Raw genomic sequence first — 20,427 nt, 5'->3', positions numbered from 1 at the left:
TTACAATTGTTGCCACATTTAAAGCTTGCCTCTGTAGCAAAATCATAAAACCCTTATTTATACCACAAAACGAAGAACTCTGGAAATTTGAGTTTAGAAAACTATGGAATACTGCCTTGAAAATTATGCAGGGATCCTGTTATATATATATATATATAAGAAAAAAGCATTGAAATTTTATTTGGGGTTTTCATATACTGTATGAATTAAAGTTTTTATGAGACTCAAGCTGTGTTTTGAAGAATTATTCTTCAGTGCAGAACCATTCAGTCTAAGTATTGAAGATGCTGAGCTACAGGTGATGAAACAGTCAACAGTGAAATTATGTGTTAATTTAGCATAGGACTAGCCGTTACAAATCACAGACCAACTTTGGTATTTCAGCATGGGGAACCTAGCTTCACATTGACTAAATATGTAACCAAACAACAGAAAAATAACTTGGAGGTAAACCAACAGCTAACTATGTTTTTTGAGTGCTTGCAGCAACCCTAAGGCCATGATACCCTGTGACAAAATCCATATCACACATTTTACTGGTGTTAAAGTAAATCTGCTGGGTAATCAGTATTCTGGTTGCTGCTTCGTTGAGAAGGCAGACGCCCCTTGGGCTGCAGCTGGCAGGGCTGGCTGGGTGTTTGGGGTGTGTGTCGCTCAGCCCAGCTTGTAAAGAAAGCTAAATGTCACAGCTTCAGCTGGCCTGACGCTGGTGTCCTCACTCCTCCCTGTGTGCCCCGAGACATTTGGATTCTTGGCTATGGCTCTGGAACAGACAGCACCATTTGCATTCATTGCTGGACACAACAGGGAATTAATGGGGGAATAACTGCTTTGCAGAGGCATATTTAATAGTTCAATGGCACATCCACGGTTTAATTTCTAACATTTCTCTCTAGTTATTCTTTTATTTTGCTTTCATTTAGACCCATTTCAGATCTCCCTTTACAAAACCTTTCTCAACCTTTTGTCTTCTTTTTATCTCTGATATCTATGCTATTAAACGCCACAACAAGGACTTAATTCTTTCAGGGGTTATTGACTCGTCCACTTGCACTTTGCTTATTGTCTGTTTCCCCGGAGCACAGCTAACCCGGAGTTGGCTGAGTGAAAACCACAGTGTGAAACGTGTTGCGTCTAACTATGCTTGCCTGCCGATAGAAGCGTAACGTGGCCACGAAATGCAGTTAAAAGATGCAAATGTCAGTGAAACATCTGTACATAATCAAAATCTGCCCGCCGGCGAAACAAAAAGATTTGTGGCTCGCGCTGAAGACGACATTTTGTGACAGGATGGAAAATGGAATAATCTGGTTTCCGTCAGTTTGTCACAACATTTCTGGCTTGGTGAGGTGACATGTCTGAGATGAAATATGTTGCTTTTTAGCTGAAGAGCCTGTTGAAAATTAGGATGTAGAATAAAAAGGCAATGACAGCATACTTGTTTTGTTCCTGGTCTTAAATTTAGGATTATAAAAAACATGACAGGGTTTGGCACATGTAGACATCAGCAAATGATGATCATTTACACCATTTGGTAATGTAGGTTCTGTGTGTATGTGTGTAGTTTTACTTTTACTCACTATTAACTATTGAAAATCTGTGAAGCATATGTCAAAAAAACCTGAATAGAAGACATCGGTTTGTTTACGTTTCAGTTAATTGCTACCACCGTCACGCAAAGAGAGAGAGAGAGAAATGGTGACGTTTTAAGTCAAATTTAATATGTTTAAAAATGTATTGAAACTGTTTTAAAAAGCCTGTTTTTATTTATTTATTTGTCCAGCACCTTGCAAAAATAATCATAGTGCCGCTGAAACATTCTCATCTTTCATGAAATTACAAACAGAAACTTAAATGTATTTTCTTGGAATGTGATGTGACAGCAATATGAAGTAGAACATAATGGTGAAGCGGAAGGAAAATGATACCTGGTTTTCAAAAATAAAGTAAAAATCTGTAACGTGCTGTGTACAATTGTATTCTTGCCCCGTTCTCGCCTAGATCAAATCATTGGCAGCAAATTTAAATAAGTTTCTTAGAGAGATTGAGAAAGGGGCATCTGTATGTACAGCATTGTAGGTAGGTAGGATCAAATCTCACTACCATTGTGCTCAAAGTATGTATAAGTCCTATCTGTTAAATTAAATACAATATTATCAGCCTCAAATCTATCTAAATTTGTCTAAAGGGTGCCTAGATTGCATTAAGAGAACACATTATTAATACTTTAACTGTAAATTAAATTGCATTTTATCACAAAAACAATAACCTGACAGTTAGTAATAACAGTATTATTATTAATTAACCAACAAGACATAAACAAACAAACTAACCAGGGGTTCAAAAGGGTCGGAGGACAAACTTTCATATTTTCATTAGCTGACAAAGATTTTAACTTTATCAAATGGTCTCTCTCATTCTCTGGAAAGGTAAACTCATGGTTCAGGGGCAAATTTTGGATTTCTAAATGCCTAGTCTGAGGGAAAGTTTAGAAAAATTGATGAGAGGTATCCCAGCACAGGAATGCCTCAGCCAACAAACAGCTTCATCACTTCAGAGGAGAAGGAGTGCCTCCAATTTAGGTTGCTGTTTACTTCCTTGGAACCAGCTTAAGCTGCGGCTCCATGTGCCATCAGGTCTCTCTGCTGGAAAGGATCTGCAGCGGTGGCTCACACAGGAGCTGTCTGGCCAGTGGGTTCCTCTCGCTGGAATTCAGGACTGAATCAGCCGTTATCCAATAAAACAACCCATTTTCAAACAAGTGGAACAAACGTGTGCGTTGACTTGATTGGGTTCTTGTCCCGTGTGTGTTTAGCTGGTCAGAGGTGCATCATTAGTGTCTGTCTGTCTGTCTCTTCATCAGTACTCTTCATCACTCTGACTCAGCTCTCCGTAGCACACGGAACACAGTGTTGTTAGCCACATCTATATTAGTTACCTGTTAGGAAAACTAGATTTTACAATATATTTTTAAATCCTGTGTTTACTTGTGGACAGAGAATTCATAACGTACCAGTTAGGAATAGCACATTCTGCAACAGTGTACTCTTTCAGAGACTAAGAACCGCTCTGAGATTTTCTCAGTAGAGGAAGAATGCAATGGTTGACTCAAAAGAGAATGACGTTTGACATGTATTCACATACATTTAAATGTTACAATACTTGAAAACACTGTCATGCCATCTTCATACTCATTTTGGACAACCTCAAGAGCATAGGCTGACTTACACGATTATTTAGGTCAATCTAATGTCACCCAAAGACTTTTTACACTGTCCGAACTAGGACTACATGATATACCATACCGTACTATAGCATATGTATCTCTAAAGCACTTAAAATACAACTTAGCAGCTGATTGAAGTGCTGTACAAATACAGAAACATCAATAAAACAGTAAAACAAATATGCAAAAGGAAAAGGTGCAATATTAAGACACAGATATTAACTCACTCTGGGTTGAAAGCCAATGAGAAATAACGTGTTTTTAAACGAGTTTTAAACCAGAAAGAGATGGGGCCTGCCTGACCATCAGCAGCAGCGCATTCCACAATTTAGGAGCCAGAGCTGCAAAGATATTAGGAAAACTATGCTATATAGTTATAACAATCTATTGCCTATGGGGAGCAACCGGGGAGCATTGACATGTGATGGGGGAATCAAACCCACAACCATGCAATTGCAAAGCAACTATTCTACCCCTCGAGCCACAGTTGCCAGAAAGTGCAACCTGACCAGTCAAAACCAACCAACGAAGCAGATTGGTTGTGGGGAAGATCAAGACGAGCTGCTGCACCTGTGCTCCTCCTGCTGCAGCTGCAATCAGCCTCATGCCATTCACCTGTTCTCCCTCCCATATATAGTGTGGTTCTCCAGTCTGTCAGGGCCACATTATTGAAAGCCTCATAGCAAGTAGATGTCCAGCATTTCCCCCTTGATCACATTTTCACGGCTTTTCCTGCCCTGCCCAGCTCATGTCAGACATCTATGCTGCTTTCTGCTTTCTGGGCAGGACCTGAACTGATATTATGACCACGAGGCTTGCCCAGCCCTTTGGATCTGCCTGCCTCTGTCAACCTCTTGCGTAGGACCCACGTTTGCCTCTCAGAACTGATTCCAGTCTCAACCCTTCTGCTTGTCATGTCCTGCTGTGAGCTGCCTGCAATTATCACTGACAGGTTTCTGCTCAGGCTTTTCCTGCCTATACCAGGGTCTGTTGTTTTATTAATAAACCTTTTAAAGTGCAACACCGTCAACGGCTGAATATTGGGTTTTCCGTCAGTCTGAGCTGACCTAGCAATGGAGAGAGCATGGCACAACTTAACACTGAACATCATCCTTTGAATCGTGGAAATGGCAACATCATGCTGCGGGCCTGAATTATTTTACCAGGGAAGCTGGTCAGAAGATTGGTGGAGCTAAAATTCACTCGTAGAAGAACTCGACCGCCACTCCCAAACATAGAGCCAGAGCTGCAGTGGAATAGTTTAGATCAGAGCATATTCTGATCATGGCTGAGACGGCCATGGCTCCTTGCAGCTGTGATTGCAGCAAAAGGTGGTTCCCCTAAGTGTTCATTCAGAGGGCGAACACAAATGCACATCACAAATACTTCTTTGTAAAACATGTGTTAAACCACGTATTCCTTCCCTCCTATTTTACAAGTCTGTCCTATGTTGTGTAGGTCAGTCACAAATAAAAATCCCCCGATTAACTTTAAGGTTAAAGCATATTTGGCGGCATTTTGAAGAAGCCTGCAGATAGATGACAGAAAAAACCCAGCACTCGCATTAAAGGTGCGGCAGCAAGTTTCTGTTTTGACCTCGAGAGCAGGACCGTAGATTAAGATTGTGTTCTGTTAAAATTGTTTGCTTTGTCCTCGTCTTTTCTTGGGCTCTGATCAAACAACAGACGGGAGCAGTCAGGGGTGAAATTTGCTTTTTGGTGAATGTTTGAATTATTACATCAGAGCGGTCCTCTCATCTTCAATTCTAGTTTTGCGTTCTGGTTTAACAAAATGAGTAATTATGCAGTTTTGAAGCACAGCCACTTTAATTGGCAAATTAGCTTCAAACTCATATACATTAGGAAAAAAAAAAGGCTCTTCGCTTTGCTGCTTTTGTGAAAGTGTGTGTCACCCTTTGAATAGCCAGCAATTCAACATGTCTTATGTACAGACGGAGGGGATAGATGTTTGTTTTATGCTTTAACTAAGAGAAACACACACCCAGAAATGGAAAGCGCCGTTCAGCCCTGATGCCTCAGAAAGCGGAGCAGCAAACACACAGCATCTGTTCTGAGTCTTTCTCTACTTCAAAGATCTCACCTGTTTGCCTCTTTGTCGCTGTTTTTACATTAGGAGAGGCTAACGTTGCTGTACCATGCAATCCACTTGTATGAGTGCGTGCCGCACCACCAGCAACAGTTCAAAAGTGTCTGCAGCAAAAAAACAGCTGCTGATTGGTAAACACAGAGCCTTTAACGTGAGCCTTCAAGGAAAATGTTACCTGCCTAACACACACAGCCGGGTGCTCACACACTCCAGATAGAAAAGTCAGGGAAAGTCCCGACGTGCTCACAACCACCACCTTTTGCATGAGAAATCTACAGACTAGCGTGTGTGTGTGTGTGTGTGTTGCCGTTACTCCTCACCTTGTCCCAGTGTGTGTGACGCCCCCTCCTCCGCTCCACTTGTCTCTGCTACGCTGTCCTTCATTTAAGTCCACCTTCTTCATAGCAACACTCCTCATATCATTCCTCTTTGCATGTGTGTGTGTTTGTGGGGGAACGTGTGTGTGTGTGTGTGTGTGTGTGTGTGCAGGTATACCGGACGCAGGCGTCAACCAGGCTGGCAGCGTTGGAGGAGGCTGCCGAGGGGAGGACGGCGTCTTACCAGAGGGAGATCCTTCACCTGCAGCAGCTGCTGAGAGAGAGACAGGAGGCTGAGGAAAAACTGCTGCAGTCCAAACGGTAGGAGGGGTGTGAGGAGAGAGAGAGAGAGAGAGAGAGAGAGAGAGAGAGAGAGAGAGAGAGAGAGAGAGAGAGAGAGAATGTATGAATGAGAGGAGGGGACATGATGAGATGAAAGACCACTGTGTGAAGACTGGGGTGTTAGAAGCATTCACTGCATTTTACAGTCCGACTGATAGTCGGATTTAGCTGATTAAAGCTATGTTAGAGTCCACATCATGATCAGAAAATATCTAGGAGGCTCAGTAAGAAAAACAGAAATCTTTTAGTAGAAGTAAGTACATTTAAAGCGTAATAAATAATAATGTAGATTTTAAATAACTACAAACTTTAAAGTATTCATGCAGATGTAACGTATTGCAAGTCATGTTAATGCAATAGACCAACACGCCTTTTCCCGCAGACCATGCAGAGGAAACAGTAAGCATGTGTTCTCTCGTGCACTAAAACGCCACGTTTCCCTGAACACAACCTCTCCGCCAGGAAATATGGTGGCGGCAGCATCATGCTGTGGAAAAGCTTTTTTTTTTTTTTTTTTTTAGCAGGGACAGGGAAGCTGGTCAGAGTTTATGAGACAATGGATGGAGCTAAATACAGGGCAGTCTTAGACATAGATAGATTTTAGTGTCATTCATCTGCACATTCACAACGTACATTTGAGCAAATCATGGGGAAAAAAACTAAAAATAAAACCTGGAGCATTTAAATAACTTGAGACTAGGGCAGAGAGCCTCCTCCCAGCAGGATAATAACCCTAAGCATAAACCCAGAGCTGCAACTGAATAGTTTAGATCAGAGCTGAAGCTCTTGTACCAAGACCAATGGGCAAAAACTGCAAAACTGGTTAAGAAATTTTCTTAGAAATTGTGGAGAAAATGTTGTTCTATAAAGTATTGACTCAGGGGAGCTAAGTACAAACGCTGCCACACTGTCAACATTGGCATTTGTAACAAATTCTGAAAACTATGGATAATTTCCCATCTCGATTTTTATATATGTACAAGTTTATGTTGGTCTAACATATAAAACCCCAAATAAAATTCCTTAAAGGTTTTGGTACTAACGTGACAAAATGTGTAAAAAGGTCAAAGGGTAGGAATATTTTTACAATGCACTGTGCAGTGATCATTGACTTTGAAACATCTTGGGTTACATTCCAGTGAATTCTTTGTAAGGAGAAGCATTCATTGTAATTTTATTGTAAAATATAATAAGCAGCATAACATAATTATGCTGGTCTGAAAGGTGCATAAAATGTGTTTTAACCAAGATTTTAGCGCTAGTGAGAGAGGTCATTTTGATTCTATGCGATATTTGATGGAGAGATGTCTTCCCTCGGGCTGTAGGAGATAAAACAACCCATGGGATGAGGGGCGAGAATCACTCTCACCGCCCTGATGGCTTTTTTTGTTTGCGACGTTCTTTCAAACCCGTCTCCAAGGAGGAGCGTGAGACCCCCGGTCGGTGACGTCCTCAGCCGTTCTCATGGGATGTTGAAGCCTCCTTTCAGGTTCACTGCGGCGCCGTGCCAAAATGTGAGGCAGCTTGTCAGGAAATGTCTCAAAAAGCAGCGAGATAAAAGGTAGTGGAGATGTTGGCGATTGTCCGCTGAGGCTTCGTTGCCAGCTGTGTGGTGTTGAGAGCCCAGGAGAGACCCTCACCTGTAGGCTGCCCACCTGTTCTGGGTGACATTGGAATAAAAACGTGTGTCGTGTCCCTCTTCTTGTGTCGCAAACACGCCATCATTAAAGTAGCAAAAGAAGGCTTGTTTAGGAGAAGTAATCAGGAGACATATTGTGTCAATATAAGCGCGTCACAGTGAGTCACAGATTGTGCAGAGGGTAGAAATGACCCCTGAGTGGTTCAGGCTGGGGTGATTTGGGTCAAGGGTTTTTTTTTTTAACACGAGCTGCTTGTTGTTCCGCTATCTGTCTCTTCAGTTAAGATCAAGACTCAGACAATCCTGAAATATTTAAACCTTATTCTATCGCTCATGTGTTTCTGAAAATGTCAGATTTTTCGGTACCAAAAGGAAAAAAAAACAACACAACATTTCCTCAAGATTTCTATTGGACTGTGTGAAAGTGTCACAGCTAAAATTAGATTTTAACCACAAAACCTTTAATAAACAATAACCAGAGCTTCCATCTCACCCACTTACCTTGGGACAAACAACCCCTGCTTGAACCCAAAAGGTTCAAGCAGGGGTTGTTTGTTTCGCCCGTTCACCATTTCCTGCCTTTGCCGTTTTGGTTGCTTCATGCCCAACCTTTTCATTTATGAAATGGTGCTGTCAGGCAGGAGGTTTTGCTCTGATCATGCATCAAGTTCAAGCCTGTCAGGAGGAAGTGTCACTGCTCCTGATCACCAAGTTATACCATCTTTTCTAACTACTAACCCTTTTTGAAACAAGACTGCACATTTTACATGGGTTCAGTCTTCAAAAGGAGCAGAAACGTGCATCAATCGTCACAAAATAAGAGCATCCCTGCAAATCATGAAATCTCAAAACAATAAAAAGAAAAGAATATTCTTTTTCCAGCATTACTTTGTTTTTGTGGTTTAATGATTATTAATGGATTGCACAGTCCTATTGGATAGATAGTCAGGTGGATGGATACACGTAGCTTGACGTCCCAGTGCAGATGCAGGAAATCATGCACAAACCGTGTTTCCCTGATGGTGTAAGGGTCTTACACTGGAATACCATGTTTTTTCTAAAATATAACATTGGTCTTTAGTCTCCTCTACTCTCAGAATATCAGTATTTTGGAGTGATGTGTGGCCCAAAAAAGGGGCGGTAATGGTCTTTGCGGCGAACACTAGCTTTCACTTTGCGATCCTTTTTATTTATTTTTACGCCTTCAATAAAGAGCCGATTTGTTTTTCTAAAGAAATAGTGCATGCTCCCATATGATTCCCATCATATTGAATGGTGTTGTTTTGAAACGCTGAACTCTTTGACTTAATCACATCACCAACCGTGGTGTGAAAAAGTGTTCACACCCTTCCTGATTTCGTTTTTTAATTTTTTTGCAAGTTTGACACAGTTAAGGATTTCCCAAAAATAAAACAAATTTGAATATTAGTCAAAGACAGCACAAGACCCTTTGTGACTACCACCTTTTAAAACATAACTATGACCTGAGTTCACCTTTTCCAGCCAGACAAACACCTTTGGGGATTGTGACTAATATTTGAATGAATTTGATGTTCTGAAACACTAAAAATAAAATGAAGAAGCCAGGAAGGGGGAAATACTTTTTCGCACCACTGTATAGTTTATGCCAATTATAATAGTTGATCGTGAAACATCCATCATCAGTATATATTTTTTTCAAACATGGCAAATACATATGAGGGAAGAATATTCTTGTATTTTTTTTTAGAAGAATTCCTGATCCAAATTTGGCTTATAACAATCCGGTGCCATGTTGGTTTAGTGTTGGCATAATGACAGACACCAAAGAGAAGTTTCAACCTTTTATTGATACAAATGAATTAATTATTGTTCCAGGTTCACAGGAGAGGTTTGGGATGGCCCTGATTAAGGGGGAGGTAGGTTATTATTAGAAGAAGTAGGATATGGGTGAGATGTGATGTTGAAAATGATGGGGAGATGGTGGAGTTCCAGTGGAGGAGCGTGACTATGCCAACAGAGACTGTGATCAGCAGGTGGTGTTGAGTGCTGCTTGTTGGTCATGAGTTCCTAGTTTTTTCAGCCAAGTGGAGTTGTAAGAGGCGGTATCGCACCAGAGGGTAGACAGGCAGGTGAGCCACGATGGATGGTTGTAGAGGGGTCCTGACTGCATGAACCAGTGGAGCAGTTTCATTAAGGTAGTCTTCAGGTGAGTTCTTCAATGAACTCTGAGAGCGAGGAGACAGAACCCTGGAATCCAGGAAGAGATGAGACAACAAGAGCTAAGCTTGGAACATCAAATAAGACAGGAAATGAGGAGTTGGAGGGCTAGTTACCACTCATGGAGAAAAACAATCTGGCCTCTGCCTCTGGGAATCCGTTTCTCCGGATCGAGCCAGCTTTGAGATCGCACCTGCTGGTCACAACCTCCAACCAGAGGAGGGACACACACACACACACATCTACCTGTGGATTTGACATCAGGTTACCTTCAGCGAAAAAAATCTAACACCTTCCCCTTTGTCCCCCCCTCCCCGCCGGTCTGTTTTTAGATCTGTCTCTGGGCCTGATGCCTGCTGCTATCAAATGAAAGCAAGCTAATCAAATTGTCTGAAGCGTCGGCACTGCTCGGCCTGGAGGGCATCTTAATGATGAATCACACACATTATCAAACGCATCTCTACCCAAATGGCTTTACCTGATCTCAGCAAGGTCATTTGTTCTTTTAATTCAACCTTACTCCATTGTAATTTATGTAATAAAGTTTTTATCATCAATACTATTCAGCTAACAGAAAAAGCCGCTGTGTTTTAGCAAATACAGAGGACAAGATCATATCAGCTGTAATTAAGCCTCTCTTATCGGTGGCTGCCAGTCAGTTTTATAATTGATTTTCAGATGCTGCTGATCACCTATGTGCTCTACATGGTTTGTTTCTGAGATACATGGCTGAATGGTTGCCCCTGTCAGGATAAGGTCTGGCTGCTGTGTGTGTGACTTTAGTATCAGACGCATTCTGGAGCATACTTTTTCTACATGGGAGAAATGTCAACCTTATGTGGTTTAAGGTGGTTACCTCATTATTATCAGGTAGAGTCCATAGTAGAAAGATCTGCATAAGAAAAACGTGTCAGATAAAGTGAATTCAGATAGAAGTTCTTTATTACAGGTGGAGTTTATGTTTAGTGCTCAAAAAATTTCATTTCTAAAGATGTTTTGTGATAAAAGAAACCAAGATACGTGTTAGGCTGTTCATATTTTTCTCTTTCTGCCAACCTCTATTGGCTTCCCCTTCCAGATCAGATCAGTGCTTTACATTCGACCTGCTGTTTTTCTTCTACGTTTTACATACCAGGATGGAATACAAACTCAATGGCTCCTGGTTAGCTTATTAATGTAGCCTAAGACAAATGACAATACTTGATGTAATGAAATGTATTATTACATGCTTGATAAGAACTAAACTTAAGGGAACAGTGTAAAAAAAAACAAATTATACCCCGTCGTTTTTGATTGCCTCAATTTTAGTAACTTTAGTTGTGAGACGGACAGCCACATGTTTGACTCTTAAATAATCTGATCAGGAAGTCTGTGTTCAGCTCAGTGACGACCTGATCGTCACGTCTTGACTGTGACGTTAAAATGAGGCCAAATTAGGGCCCCTCCTCCAACATGCTTGACAGCTGGTCTGAAGCGTTTCTGCTGATATGCTGTATCCAGATGCGGTGCTGCACATCCCTTCATTGGCTTCTTCTTTCCAAAGGACATTGCCTTGTGATTTATTCAATGCCAGTCTGTAGATCTAGCACGTGTTGTCTTGTTTTTGCAAAAAGACCCTTCCACCTGACAACTTGTTAGAAATGCTCTTATAAAAACATGTGATAGATTATCTCATTTCTGTATGCCAACATATTAAGAGATACCCCTAAGATTTAAATAACAAATTCTTCCATAATATCTTATATATCGTTTTTCAGCCAAATTTGATTCATATGACATACAACAAAATGCAATGTAGACAAAGTACATTTATTATTTATCTAGTTATTACATTTCCCATTAATCTAAATAACAAATGTTCCAAAGTGAATATTTTATTTGTAATATTTTATTTTAGAAGACATTTTAACAGCCATATTTAGCATTTTTTTTCTTACAGCAAAATAAGATTTAAACAAGAATGAAGACATGTTAAACTACAAAATGTAGGCATATAAAGCGCCTCCCCCATCCTGGCAAAAATGAAACTACGGTAAGTTCCTTTTTGATGTTTTTTGAAATCTAAAGAGTGACTATTCATCATGTATTGATACTGACAAATATTTAGTGAGTGTACTGGAAAATAGCAAAAATACTTACAGTATATCACACCCTTTATTTAAAAATCAACAATAAATGCAGCAAAAGTCCCATGTGTCATACTATTAAATGTTGATAATTGTAGGGTATACAGCTATGGATTTTTTTTTTTTTTTTTTTTTTTTTTTCATTTTGATGTAAAAATCCTCTACACTCTTTAAAACGTTAAAACAGGCAAAGGGAAAATTTATTTGGTTGGCAGCATAAAATATCGGCACATTAACGCACATGGCCCCAACTTTAAATCAGTCAATATGGGCCCAGATTCTAGTCTAAAAGTTTCCTTAAACATTAACTCAGGGAAAATGTAGCTGACTGACCTCATAGAGTGCTAAAATGTCTGTGTAAATAATGTTTTACACAGCCTTTCACAGGATAAAAAACACACATTGCCTCACAATAAAACATTAAAATAACCCATAGAATAAAAACATAAAAGAAAGATATAAACAGCATACGTGCAACATCATCAACAAACGAGGCGATGCCAATTTGAAGTGGATCTTCAGCTGCTTCTTAAAAGAATCAACAGTCAAGACAGATTGATAATGTGTAGCACTCTAGTTCTGCACACTTTTAGACTTCCCGGTTGGGGAAAGGAGAGACATTGAGGAGAACTCTCTGAGCTGAGGCCAAGTGACACCTAGTGCCAAAGGTTGGTTTTAGCCAATCACGGAATCAAATTAAAACATAAGCAGCAGACGTCATGAGAAACCACAAGAAGGTAAGCTAATCAAGGCATTTCTTGATGGTCTTCTTTCAAAGATGAAATCGTGGATTCTTACAAGGCAGATGTGATAGCCGCAGCTTCATGTGCATCCTCCAGCGCTGCCATGTCTGTCTTGGTTCGCCTGTGGGTTCGTCAGCTCTTGTTTTCGTCACAGCTGGTATGTCCCACTTTAGACCACAATACTATAAACTTGATCGGCCCGAACCGTTTTTGGTTCGGCCACAAACGGTTGAAGCCGGAGCGGTACAAGATGGCTTCCCGTGTATTTGTGAAGGCACAGATACCATGAGAGTTCCTCTTGCAGGCAAGGTTAGGACCACCACCAGCTCTAAAGGACCGATCCACTCTAGTCCTAAAATGAGCGTGTGAAAACATATACTGTAAGAAGTCGAGCTCTTGAAGGTGGGATATATACTGTAGGCTGGGGGTTGACCACACAGGGCTCTAAGAGTAAAAACTGTTCATCATTAACGTTGTTAGAAGGTCAAGGAATGAGCTTCTTCTGGTGTACGGATCGTCCCGACCGTCAGCTCATCGCCATCTGACTTGAAGTGCTAACATGCTTTAGACAACGTTGACCTTTAACAATGTTCACCTACGGACACATTTGTCCATGGAGCAGTGTTGAATAGTCATGGCAGCTCTGACATAACCTCCTTATAAATTTTCCAACAGAGATTGTGTTGCCTGAACTAGTTACCATGCCTAACACGATGTTTTTGGCAGATAAACCCAAAGGTAAAGGAGCATCCCACTTCTTCTTTACCGTTTTTTCCAGATGAACCAGTGAAGAAGATGTGTTGTGAACCTTTTAGAGGTGTACATTTAAAGTTGTAAACTCGGGTTAAATCCTTATAATTGCTGACTCAGCATGAGAGCAGATTGTACCATGATTCTGATTCATATTATGAACCAGAGGTGACAAAGCATGAGGCTCGTTTGACTCATTCTTAAATCAGAAAACCCACATTAATTTTCGCCCAAGGTTTTTTTTGGCTGATCTTATGATAAAGAAGATCCCTTTAATGACACTGAATGATAGCAACTGTCTTGAAAATATATCTTATTAGTCAAATTGTACTAGTCCGGCTCATTCGTGCGTTCAGATTACGGCGGAGCTTTGAAAATGTGCAGCTTAATTAGTCGTTTTCTGTTGGCCATCCTTGAGACCCAGTCAAGCCTTACCAAGTCTTTGGAAGACATGTCGGTGCAAAGAAGTTAAAATCCCTTTGCAATTGGAGTTGTGTTAATATATTCCTGGTTGTTTTGAGAGAAAAAAAAGTTTCCTTTGTTCTCAGCAAGGGCATTAGGAGCAATCCACTAGACTGAAGAGAAACTTTCCTCCGTCTCCCTAAAGAAAGATCTTTCTCTGAGTCGGTCTCTTTCCCCTCTCATCCTCTGCTTTATATTCTGCCCATGGTACCGCCGCAGAGATGCTGATTGGTTGTGATTGCCGCCTGCCAGCTGAGTTCTGCGTTGCCTCCAGGGAAGCAGTACTGCCCGAGACTTCTTGGAGCTCTAGGGATGGGAACCAAGCTTTCCCCCCATGCAGTCTGTTCACCCCACTGTTACCTAGTCGCCTAATACAGATGTTTCATGTAAATAAAAAGCAACCTTTAAATTGTTATCCAACGCCTTTAATTTGCTTTTCTGCTGATAAATAGCTTTGCTTTGATTTGATTTACTTCAAACAGCCAGGCAGCTGAGACCCTGCTTATATAAGCCAGTATGTTCAGAATCTGATTAAAATGCAGCAGGGTTGAAGTCAGTGGATGGTTAGTATTGATTATAAGCTGCTTTGGAATAGCTTGGGCTTAAGTTTCAAGGAAATTGCTGCTTTAAAGTTTTTTTTTTCTGTGTGTTGCAGCAAATAATTAGCTTTTATTTATTAAAAATGCAACAGCCGTTCTCTCTCCTGTTGGGCAGTGCAAAGTGCTGACATTCATTTATGCTAATGGTAGAGAACATGCCTCATGCATAAAATTCATAAAGCTCAAGAACACAAATGAACATGTTGCACAAGTTTATGTCCCTGGTTTTCCCTCCGGCTCCATTGGTCGTTCAGTGTTCACCCTGTCCATCAGAAACACCACGACCACTTTCCTCAGTAATTATTCTGTTTTCTTTATGAACCTTTGGCAGCTGGCAAGACATGTTTTGTATGCCCTTTCAGTAACCTGGTAGTTTTTAAAAAGGCTTTTGGGCAACACGAAGAAGAAGACTGAAACTGACATCGATGGGTGGGGATTTTTGTAGCAACAGTTGTAAAAGATCCCTATTTGTTATGTTACGCCTGTAACAGCCTCTGGCGTTTGTGGCTTTGAGCCCATAGCGAGCGAGAACTGGGTTTGACATACAGAAGAAGTACTTGGCTAACAGCAGCCCGCAGCTCATACCCAGAATCCCTAAACGTTTTGTGCGCCTGAACCCAGCACTGAGATGCTGCTTCTGCGTCGGACACAGATAAAAGCCTTGCCTCAGAAGATCATTTAACTTCACGCGTTCTGGAACTTTATTGTTCCTATAAAACATATCAAAAACATTTGATCCAGTGCTTGAAGACTAACTCAGATACTCAACACATTATCCTGCATTATTAAAGATTATTGCAAACTGGATTCTTACTCTTAGCTAAAATCAATAAGTCATTTTAATTCACAACACGTCATATCAAGGTACTTTACAAAGTCAAATTAAATCAAATCAGATCAGTCAAAAAGTTTTCTATCCAAGGAAACCCAGCAGGTTGCATCAAGTCCCGACAAGCAGCATTCATTCCTGGAGAAGCGTAGAGACACAGGGAGAGTCGTCTGCATTGTACATGGCTTTGCAGCAATCCCTCATACTGAGCAAGCATGAAGTGACAGTGGAGAGGAAAACTCCCCTTTAACAGGAAGGAAACACGTCCAGCAGAACCAGGCTCAGTATGAACGGTCATCTGCCTCGACCGACTGGGGGTTACAGAAGACAAAGCAGAGACACAACAAGACAGACAAAAAAGCACAGAAGCACACATTGATCCAGGAATCCTTTCTATGTTATAAGGTAATGGCAGATTATCTGCCCCCCCGGGATGGTGTCAAACTCAGAACACCAGACCAGGTGTATCTATGTTGCCATTATGCACGGTTAGAAGTTATTTAATGTTTATCAAATAACTCTCGGTCTGCCCAAACAGTTGATATTAGCTGATATTTGAGCTGCATTTTGTGGACATCCTGACAGTAAAGAATTACAATAATCCAGCCTTGAAGTAACAAATGCATGGACTAGTTTTTCAGTGTCACTCTTATATATTCCTTATATCTAATATATATATTTCTAATTTTGTCAATATTCCGGAGGTGTAAACCTGTTTAATATGGGATTTAAATGACATCATCAAACATTGAAGTGTACAATCACATTCAATAAGTCAGAGTATGAGGCTCATTTGTCAGACAAAAAGTACCTTTTGAAAATAATCTTTAGCCAAGTATTGGGCCTACTTTTCATTAAGCTCACATTTCTATATTAAAATCTTTTGACCTGATGTAATATTCTAAATTAGTGAGGCTTTCATTAGCGGTGAGCAGGAAATCATCATAATTTACTGAAATAAAGGCTTGAAAACATCAGGCCGCATGAAACTGATCTATATTGGGATTGAGTTACTGAAATAAATGAACTTTTCAGTAATATTTTTTTAAACCTATGGATTCCTTCAGGTATTTGAAAGAACTAATCAGAATAAAGTAAAAAAAACAACAACCTGATTGTGTGAGCCTGAACTGACGAGAATGAGTAGTGGTGAGTTGGTCTGTTGCAGACCAATGAAAGGGCCGCAGCTATTTGACACTGTAGCCGTAGTAGGGGTTGTATGAGACGCCACGGTGCTCGGCAAAAGTTGCAATTGTTTTTTTGATTGACCAGTACAAAATATTGCACCGTGTTAAGTAGAAAGAAATTAATACTTTGGTTTACTACTTTGCACATTTTATTTTAAAACGTATTTTATGCAGGTGGATTGTGATAACATGCAAGCAGGAACTCTTATAGGTTTCTTTAAACTATGGTTTTCTTGTCACTCTTCCATAAATCCCAGATTCATAGAGTGCACAACTGATAGGAGTCTCGTAGCTGTAACTTTAGCTGTGAGTCCCCCAAAAGCTACCATGGGCCTTTTGGCTGCGTTCTCCTGGAGGTTTTCCTCCTTATTAATGCTCTCGTTGCCCTCTCTGTCAGTTTAGGTGCATATTTGTCTTGTGGAAGGTTTGGTGTTATGGTAGAAGTTTTCCGTTTTTAGATGGTGGTTTGAACAGCCTCAAACTTTGGGAACAGCCTTATTTATACTGTAATAAAGTACACGTTTTAAAAGAGGACTTTATTCACACTATCCATCTGTGTGAGTCATTTTATATATTGATTTGTTAAAGCAATCGGTTGCGCTGAATTTTATTTAGAGGGCATTAAAGTGAGAAGGGCTGAATAGAAATACACACTTCACTTTTCAGCTTTTTATTAGTATAAAAGTGTTGAAAACTTCCACTGTACAATGCTCTTCTTTGTGCTGACCTACCACATCAGGTCCCAACAAAATACACTGAGGATGTGAAAAAGATCAAAGACCTTTTTAAAGTAGAATGCTTTTGAAAGGCGCTGTATATTTTCTGCCTCTTTTTAGCGGGTCTGTGTTCAGTGCGACCAAGCCAGTCCTCAGCAGAATGCTCTCTCCATCACAGGCACATCAATCCTGCTTCCTGCATTCTGAAGCAGCGGTGAATGTGGTTGCCATTGGTAACTGTTTGGGTTGGATGTAATTAGCAGAGAATATGTGTTGGTTGTCACTCCAAGACGACAAGGGACAATGTATTTTTTTTACTCACCCTGACACACATTAATAGTTGAAAGAACGATCGGTTTGGTCTCTTTTCTTCACCGTCAAGTTGATGTTCCTCAGACGGACTCGCAATCACCCTAAAGCTCAATAAATTACAATGAAGGAAACAAGTCCTTGAGCCTAAACATCAGTGCAGAGGTCTCAACATTTTAAGATGTTCACACAATATTCTGTTACCTTTTTGGCATTAAAAAGGGAGGGGGGGGGGTCATCTTACAGGGACAGAGTCACAGCAGAAGATGTTTGAACCCCGTTAATCCCTTGATAAAAAAAGTTTAGGAGCACATTGTTTTGGAGGGGGACTGGCCACTGCCTCCATGGTGCCTCATACAGATTGCTTACATTAACATGCGTGGCTAAATGTAAATGATAAATTAAAATTAGAATGGTAATATATGCTACAACACTAAGTCACCACAGAACATGGATTATATCGCACAACAAACATAAAATTGTGTGAAAATAATAAAAATCACCACTAATTCCACACAAAAACAGCCATCTTTGTTTTCCAGGCATGGTTCTCCTGCGGATGATGGCTGCTCAATCGGCATGCAGGCTATCTTTGTTTCGCAGTGGTTCATACATCCGCCTATTATGGCAAAAAGCTTTATTGTTCTTCTGTTTGCTACCTGCCAGATGATTGTATATTACTGTCACAAGGTGTTTGCCCTCTTACAAACTTCTTCTGTTTTTTTTTGTTTTGTTCTTTAGGTTTCCCTTTAATGTCCCAGATCAGAAAACTGATTTCAATATCACAGATAGCCCAAGTAAACATAAAAAGCAATTCTTGCAAACATGACTTTAGTTATTTGGGGGGAAAAGCTATCCAAACTGTCCGGCCCTTTGTGAAAATGTAAATGCTCTTCTTGTTGTTCCCATAGATTCAAGAAATCACCTTGAGAGATTTAGTATGGAAATAGGCTAAAAGATTTCAGATTCTAACATAATTAAAACCGATACGAGTCAAAGTACTTAACATCCACCCATCCACAGTTTATAGTTTATCAGGGATTGGGTTGTCCAGGAAGGAAACCCAGACATCCCTGTCCTCAACAACCCTCCATTGTGGCTGAAGTGGAACGATTCTGCCAAGAAAAGTGGGCCAAAATTCCTCCACAGTGATGAAAAAGACTCATCCTCATCTTGTAGCTGCTCAGGGTGGCCCAACCAGCTACTACTGAGCTGGTTGGGCCACCCTGAGCCAGTTTGGGTTGGATAGTTAAAAAAAAAGGAAATCATCGAGAACTACATTTTGCATTCATCAGGCTGTCTTTGTCTAGAATTAGCATTTCCTTCATGATTTAAAACATCTTAAGGTGACCAAAAATGGAAAAGCAAATAAATAAATAAACAATGAAAATCTGTAAGGGGTTAAACATCTTTTTTTTTACACCACCATACGTGCATTTTGCTACCGTTTTAAAAACATGCATCACTATCTTCTTAAAGCCATAGACCTGGTCTCTGAAACCAACATGTCAGCTGTTTCTTCAAACAATGTCACAATTTTCCTGACAGCTATGCTATTCTCACCATGGAAATCAGCAGACACCCTCAGGCTCGCTTAAAGGCCAGTAAGCAACAGCTGACCATATCTCCGAATTTATTTCAAGTCAATTTCGCACATCCCCTGCATGCTCCGCCCGCTCCAGACCCCCTGCAGAGATTCTCCAGCCGGCTTCTCAAGTGAAGTCCTCAGCAGATTACTCAGAGAGGCCCCACGAGTGAAGCAAAGTGACCGAGCGGCTTTGATTTTCTCGTTTCTCAGGGACGTGGAGGAGGAGCTGGAGGTGGTGTGGCAGGCAGCAACGCGGGAGAACCAGCAGATGAGGAAGACGCTGATGGACACAAAACTGGGCGGGGACCTGTCGGGCTGGGGGCTTTCTGATACCTCCCCTCCTGACGTCCCTGCCCAGACTTCAGAGGAGACCGCCAAATCCTCCCAGCTTCAGCATAAGCACGGGCTGGATTTCTATTGCTAAACGCCTGGAGACTGAACCCGCAGAGGTCTGTGCCAGCATCTGAACATCTGGGTCAAAAAAAAAAAAAAAACACACAAGAAAACTGTAAAACTAGGAAGAATTCTATGTACAGATGAGGATGTTTTGACCTTAAAAAGCACTTTAATGACCTTTTCAGCTCTCGCAGAGTTTAACTGTTTTTTTTTTTTTTTAACATATTTGTCTTTCACAAATGTGCCAAGAACAACTGAAAGACACCTGGAGAGTTCAAGGAGAAATGTCCCAAAGTCAAAAGGGCAATGGTGCCATCTACTGGACACAAGTGGCAACCACATTATTGATTGATGACGTTAGTGAGCTAATGAGCAGCCGATGACCAGGCAGTGTCAGTGTAAATCCCTATTTCCTCATTACAGCAACCCTGCTGTCTGCACAGCAAATTAACTTGCTTATCACCCAAATAGGAGCAATAAAATTGACCCACTTGAAATGTAGATTTACTTGAAGGAGATTCAGAATTAATGAGATGTGAAGCGAGTTTTCTGTAATAAAAAATAAAAAAACATATTTGATAAATGGTATATATTTGTATATCTGCATTTTAGCCTAATGCGTAGAGGCTTGTTGGTAATTAATAAAGTAAGATTTCACATCTGTGAGCCTAATTTTCCGTGTATTTATTATGAAACCGTGAGATAGAATGTTGTGAAGCTGGTCATGCTGTATGTTGTGACTGCTGCTGGCAGAAACATTTAATCTACCATAACTCAAAGCAAATTGATTTATTCTGAAATGTTTTCCTGTGACTCACTGTGTGCTGCAAAGTAGTGAGAGGTAATACTAAAATAAAGGTGGTCACATTTTGGTACCCGTGACTATACCTGGA

At 40.6% G+C, this 20,427-nt stretch overlaps 2 protein-coding genes across 2 annotated transcripts in view; one reads left to right on the top strand and one right to left on the bottom strand.

Moving 5' to 3' along the window:
* Nucleotides 1-5,812, bottom strand: part of LOC118556935 (E3 ubiquitin-protein ligase RNF182-like) — a 23,851-nt gene extending 18,039 nt beyond the window's left edge. Inside the window, exon 1 of the mRNA XM_036125616.1 lies at nt 5,653-5,812. Coding sequence (XP_035981509.1) covers nt 5,653-5,716 — 64 coding nt within the window. The 5' untranslated portion in view covers nt 5,717-5,812. The remainder of the gene's footprint in view (nt 1-5,652) is intronic.
* LOC118556961 (centrosomal protein of 89 kDa-like) lies at nt 5,766-20,427 on the top strand. Its single transcript, XM_036125731.1, has 3 exons — nt 5,766-5,771; nt 5,822-5,970; nt 19,349-20,427. The coding sequence occupies exons 1-3, from the start codon at nt 5,766-5,768 to the stop codon at nt 19,560-19,562; spliced, it is 369 nt and encodes a 122-aa protein (XP_035981624.1). The 3' UTR covers nt 19,563-20,427.

Source organism: Fundulus heteroclitus, chromosome 21, assembly GCF_011125445.2.
Source record: "Fundulus heteroclitus isolate FHET01 chromosome 21, MU-UCD_Fhet_4.1, whole genome shotgun sequence".
Classification (NCBI taxonomy): domain Eukaryota; kingdom Metazoa; phylum Chordata; class Actinopteri; order Cyprinodontiformes; family Fundulidae; genus Fundulus; species Fundulus heteroclitus.
This window is presented reverse-complemented; position numbering and strand designations above follow the sequence as displayed.

Excerpts from the sequence above, each read along its gene's own strand:
- LOC118556961 (XM_036125731.1), top strand. Across the intron at positions 5,971-19,348 it reads AAACTGCTGCAGTCCAAACG|GGACGTGGAGGAGGAGCTGG; the intron begins GTAGGAGGGGTG and ends CTCGTTTCTCAG.